The following is a 5,446-nucleotide window of genomic DNA, read 5'->3' on the forward strand; positions in this document are numbered from 1 at the left end:
GGGGGCAAATGACTATAACTAAGTGAGGACAGATGCAGAGTTCTGTATTGAAGCAGAAATAGTCATCGGTAGTGTTTAGCATGCTTCAGATGTTTAATGCAGCTCAGTATCAAGAAATGCTGCTTTATGAGTTGCTACGTTGTCCTGTTTGGAACACCCCAGAAGCTGTCTTTTTATTATATTTGGTGTAGGTAAGGTCTCTGAGCCTTTGTGCGGCGTACTTCAAGAAAGATGGAAGCAATTTAGAATTTCCGCTATTCTAAAATCTTTTTCTAGTAGGTGACACTGTCTATCCTATAAAAAGGAAGACTGGTGGAAAATAACAGTCACGTAGCACATAAAAGGTGGCTATGAAGATGAGTATGTAGTATTCTCAATGGTCATGGTGGATAGGGCAAATAATGGTTTTACTGAAGTTCTTTTCTGTTTTTTTTAAACATTAAACTATAAAAAGACATCATTGGTAAAGATTGTTAAGGGTTTAAACAGTGTCTTGAAGCTGTGGAATTTGTTCTAAGTGGGTTATAGAGACTTTTGATGGAATTACATGGGTATAGTTAGTTTTCACTTTAGAATAAGTCAAATGATCTTCAAGTTTCCTTCTATCCCTATTTTAAAGATATATCTGCATGGTTTTTGCAAATATAAGGAAGAGGTGCTATTGAGGACAATTTTATTTTTTTTTTAATTGTATAGGAGCTTAAAGATGCTAAAATTGCAATCCTTACTTGTCCATTTGAACCACCTAAGCCTAAAACCAAGCATAAGCTTGATGTCACGTCTGTGGAAGATTACAAGGCACTGCAGAAATATGAAAAAGAGAAGTTTGAAGAGATGGTGAAACAGGTAGTCTTTAAGATCATTTCTCTAAAATACCGTAATGTATTGATTTATTTCTGGAAATAAGATAACAATCCTGATAGGAGGCAAGATACAAGCAAATGTAAGGCTGCGAATAGAAGTTGATGTGAGAGATATCACCCTAGTTTGAAATTTACTTTGATCTCTGTGTTTGCCAGATGGTTCTTCTTGAGACTTGTGTTTTGAGAAAGTTAGGAGAATTAAAACCATGAAAAGATTGGTTTTCATTCCTGTGTTAGTTCTGATCAGAAGATGGATGTTTTTTGTTGCTTTCAGATAAAAGACACTGGTGCAAACCTTGCTATTTGTCAGTGGGGTTTTGATGATGAGGCAAATCACTTGCTGCTCCAGAATGAGCTGCCTGCTGTTCGTTGGGTTGGTGGACCTGAAATAGAAGTAAGTAAAATCTTCTACAATTGGGCTTTGTACCAGTTTCAAACATTTGTTAAGTAATACACTGTACGAGTTAAAAGTTCAGGCTTTTTGGGTAGAACTGAATAATCGCATCTGTGGGGGTAGGTATTGGAGAAAAATCACTGGGGGTCTGTGGGAAGAACCTAGAATGAATGGTTTATAATTGGAGTGTATGCATTTTACTTGTTACAAGTTTTATGTGGCTAAGAATGTTTCTGCTTTAGTCTTGCTGTTTGCAGAAACAAGGCATTGCCTGAAATACTGTGAAGTGCTGGGAAGATAACCTTTTGGAGTAGGCATTTGACAGATTCTCTTCCACTAGTTTTATGTTATGAAAAATGTAAAAGACAGAAAAGTCTTCTCAAAATAATTGATCGTTGTTTAACTTCAGTTAATCGCCATTGCAACTGGAGGACGCATTGTTCCTCGCTTCTGTGAACTCACAGCAGAGAAACTGGGTTTTGCGGGTATTGTCCGAGAGATCTCCTTTGGAACAACGAAGGACAGAATGCTTGTCATTGAACAGTGTCAGAATTCCAGAGCTGTGACCATTTTCATTAGAGGAGGAAATAAAATGGTGAGATGCTTACTTTGTTACGAATGCTTGATACAGAAGTTGCAGAATGTATAGTTTCTTTCAAAAGCTTATTAACTCTTCTTGGTTTTGTCTAAATTTTCCTTGCAGTGTGGACAAATTGGAGGGGGGGTTGTAGGCAGTTGTGACTATGAGTCACTTGTTAGATTCACATCCTATGTTTTTGAATGAAAACTTTGTTTTCTCACTATAAGACCATATAGTTCATGAATATAGAAATAATTTTACCCGTGGATGGTCTAATTTGTTTTTTCTCATGGGACGGTCACTTTTATGAGTAAAGACTTAGCATTTTCAAAAGATTTGGTTTTATTATAGACCTAGGTATGTCACTTCTAATTTAGTCCAGTTCAAAACAACAACAAAAAAAAAAACCCACCAAAAAAAACCCCACACACAGATTGAGACTATTTTAAATGCTTATGTACTTAGCCTGGTTCTTGGTTGTTAAATTGTATTTAGTATAGGTCAAGTCCTACTTTGAGTGGAAAAACCTTAGGAAGAAAAGAACATAACCCCTAATCTGAAGAGTTCTTTAAGAAAGCAAAAATTCCGCTTTAAAGGTTAGCATAACTTGTTAAATCCTTCTGCATCGATTGAAGTTGGGAATTGACATAAATCGCAGCCTGAAAATAATGTTGGCATTTAAATTTAAGTGTTATGTGTCTGGGAAATATGCAGGATTGAAAACCTTATGATGTAATTTTTTGTCATTTCAATGTATAGATCTAACAAATAACATTAAAAAGGTGTGTAATTCTTATATTCCTTTTCTGCCGCTGGATATCTAACATTTCACATTTTGAAATAGTATAGCAGAGCTGCATTAGAGCCCTGAGAAGATCCTACAGTTTATTTGCAGTTTCCATTTCTGTATTAGGAAATAACATCTTCGCAGCCTTCAGTTGTGTATATTGTAAAATATATGCTATTTTGTAATTCCAGATTATTGAAGAAGCAAAGCGATCTCTCCATGATGCATTGTGTGTAATCCGGAATCTTGTTCGCGATAATCGTATTGTGTATGGTGGTGGTGCAGCTGAAATTTCTTGTGCCTTGGCAGTCAGTGAAGCGGCAGATAAGGTAAGAAAGGAACAGTTACGCCTTTCTCTTCATTTATGAAGGCAAAATAAGGATTAAGTCAGTCTTGAAAAATTAAAAAAAAAAATTTCAAAGAGCTTCTAGAAATTCCATGTTGTGGAAATTCCTGACATTTGCTGATAACCAATGTTAAAAAGTTTTCCTTCCCTTCTTGGTAAAAAGTCGTTACCAGTACTTTTTTCCCATTATGGTAAGAGCAGTTTAAAACTGCTTTAATTTGCAAGTAATCACCCAAAGGTATTTGTTCCATTATTGAGATGAATATTTCCAAGAAAATCTGCATATCGTGTATATATTTTATAGCTAGTATGAGAATCTGCTTTTGCTAACGTGGGAGTTAATAGCTATATGAATTTAAATTTCTTTTCCCCTAGTGCCCATCTTTGGAGCAGTACGCTATGAGAGCTTTTGCAGATGCCCTGGAGGTAATTCCCATGGCACTCTCGGAGAACAGTGGTATGAATCCCATACAGACTATGACTGAAGTGCGGGCTAGACAAGTCAAAGAAAATAATCCTGCCCTCGGCATTGATTGTTTGCAGAAAGGAACAAATGGTAAGAACTGCAGTGTGGAGAAGGAGGAGCATAACAGGGTTTTCTTTTTCAGAAGGTCAAAAAGCTTACTATTTTGCCTCTCAGCCCTGTTTTTTTGTTTGTGGGGTTTTTTGGTTTTGTTTTTAACCTGTGCATCGCTTCAGTTATGAACTCTTGCCCCTTGTCACAATAAACGGGGATGCAGATGGAGAGATACATGCATGTCTGCCAGGCAGAAAATATATAAATGACTGCAAACCTTTATTTGGTGGCAAGAGTAGTTGGAAGATGTTGGCTGGCCTTGTGTTACAGGAATAAAAGCGACTCACTATGAGGCAAGAGCAGGCTGTGTTTTTAAATCCTGCCGGTTTAGTGATCCATTTTACACTGCAGCCCTACAAACGGCTGTTTTGAGAAACAGCTTAAGAAGAATTAAAAAAAAAAAAGTTGGAAATGTCTTTAGGTAGTGTATGTATAGACCTGTAACGAGCATGTGAAGACCAAGAAACCAATGTATGAAAACATATTTTCAGCTGGACATGCACGTTTCACACTCTGTTGCTTTTTTCAGAAAAGGTGGTGGTAAATTTTGGAACACAATGTTCAGACATTGTGTTTCTGTGAGTTCATAACCCTTCTTTGCAAAATGAGGTGTTTCTGCTTACCAGCATTTGAACTTTCACTCCTTTAGTGGTTGCTTAGCCCTTAGGATGCTTCTAATATTTGTGGATGGACAAAAAACAATGCTGGAAGGCGAAAAGCTACATTTGGGGAAGACTTAGCTGGGAAAAGAGCTTCAATCTTAATGTTCTGTAATTGTTCCAATCTTTTGTAAGAACCCAGACATAAAAACTCTAGTTTGTACAAATTGTTTGTCAACTGTGGTGGCCAAGAGTAATAGTTTTCAAATGTTCTTTAAAATTACATGGAAATTACTATCTCAAGATAAGTGTTAGATCTAGATTTGAGGAGGGTATTCAATTCTTCTGCTTCTTTTTGGCAGATATGAAGCAGCAGCACGTCATAGAAACCTTGATTGGTAAGAAACAGCAGATCTCTCTGGCGACTCAGGTTGTTAGAATGATTCTGAAGATCGACGATATCCGTCGGCCTGGAGAATCTGAAGAGTGAAGGTTGAAAAGCAGGAAACATTAAGGGGGCCACAGCAGTAGCGAAGACGGTAGTATTGCGATGCTTCATCTTCGGCTGTTTATTTTGGACACTTTTTGTTTCAGATACTGTAACAGCTAATTGTTGGAAATAAAACACAACTTAGCACTGGTGGCTTCGAGACTCGTTTCAGAAGTACTGTTGCATCTTTTCTTAGACAGGTGTGAATATTCATAGAAAACGCTTCTTGAATGTATAGGAAAAAATCACTGTTAGCAGTAATAAAATCCATGGGTCCTTTTCTGTCGCTCCTGCAGCACGTTCCGTTAGCTGCTTGTGAGCAAGGCCCACAGATTCTCATTTTAGGAGGTCTGTCACTCTTCAGTGAAGCAAGCTGAAAATTATTGTAGCCTCCAGTAATTCTCACATGTTAAAAGTACCGAGTACAAAGTTTCAATCTTAAGATTTAAAGGACCTGTATTTCATGCTTCCACCTGCTTCCATTTTTTTCTCTTGTGGTACCCTTTGAGTATGTTCCTGATTGATGTGCAAGGAGGAGTTTTTTTCAGGGGTATACACATTCGGCCAGGGCTTTTGCCTGTACTGCTACAATGGAGTGCACTTACTTAGTAAGTCCCAAGTATGATCTTCGAATGGTAGAGTAAAATTTTCTAGGAAGATGCCTTGCTTGTGAAATGATTAGCAAGAAACAAGTCGTAGACCAGAGCCAATGAGCAATTTTTTTTGCAAATTTCAAAATAAAGGGAAGTTATGGAAGAAAACAACATTACTTGCATTACGTTTCACGTGCATAGCTTGAAAGTTTCAGGG

At 37.3% G+C, this 5,446-nt stretch overlaps 1 protein-coding gene across 2 annotated transcripts in view; it reads left to right on the forward strand.

Moving 5' to 3' along the window:
* The window catches only part of CCT5 (chaperonin containing TCP1 subunit 5), a 7,320-nt gene extending 2,316 nt beyond the window's left edge, over positions 1–5,004 (forward strand). Inside the window, exons 5-10 of one of the 2 annotated variants that reach the window (XM_009638756.2) lie at positions 697–846; positions 1,138–1,257; positions 1,667–1,852; positions 2,816–2,953; positions 3,346–3,526; positions 4,509–5,004. In XM_009638756.2, the coding sequence (XP_009637051.1) occupies positions 697–846; positions 1,138–1,257; positions 1,667–1,852; positions 2,816–2,953; positions 3,346–3,526; positions 4,509–4,636 (903 nt within the window). In that variant the 3' untranslated portion in view covers positions 4,637–5,004. Of the gene's footprint in view, positions 1–696; positions 847–1,137; positions 1,258–1,666; positions 1,853–2,815; positions 2,954–3,345; positions 3,898–4,508 lie in introns of those variants that run through there. The other variant, XM_035894135.1, reaches the window with a different exon arrangement.
* Positions 5,005–5,446: the final 442 nt, after the last annotated feature.

Source organism: Egretta garzetta, unplaced genomic scaffold (genome assembly GCF_000687185.1).
Source record: "Egretta garzetta isolate BGI_Z169 unplaced genomic scaffold, ASM68718v1 scaffold264, whole genome shotgun sequence".
Lineage (NCBI taxonomy): Eukaryota > Metazoa > Chordata > Aves > Pelecaniformes > Ardeidae > Egretta > Egretta garzetta.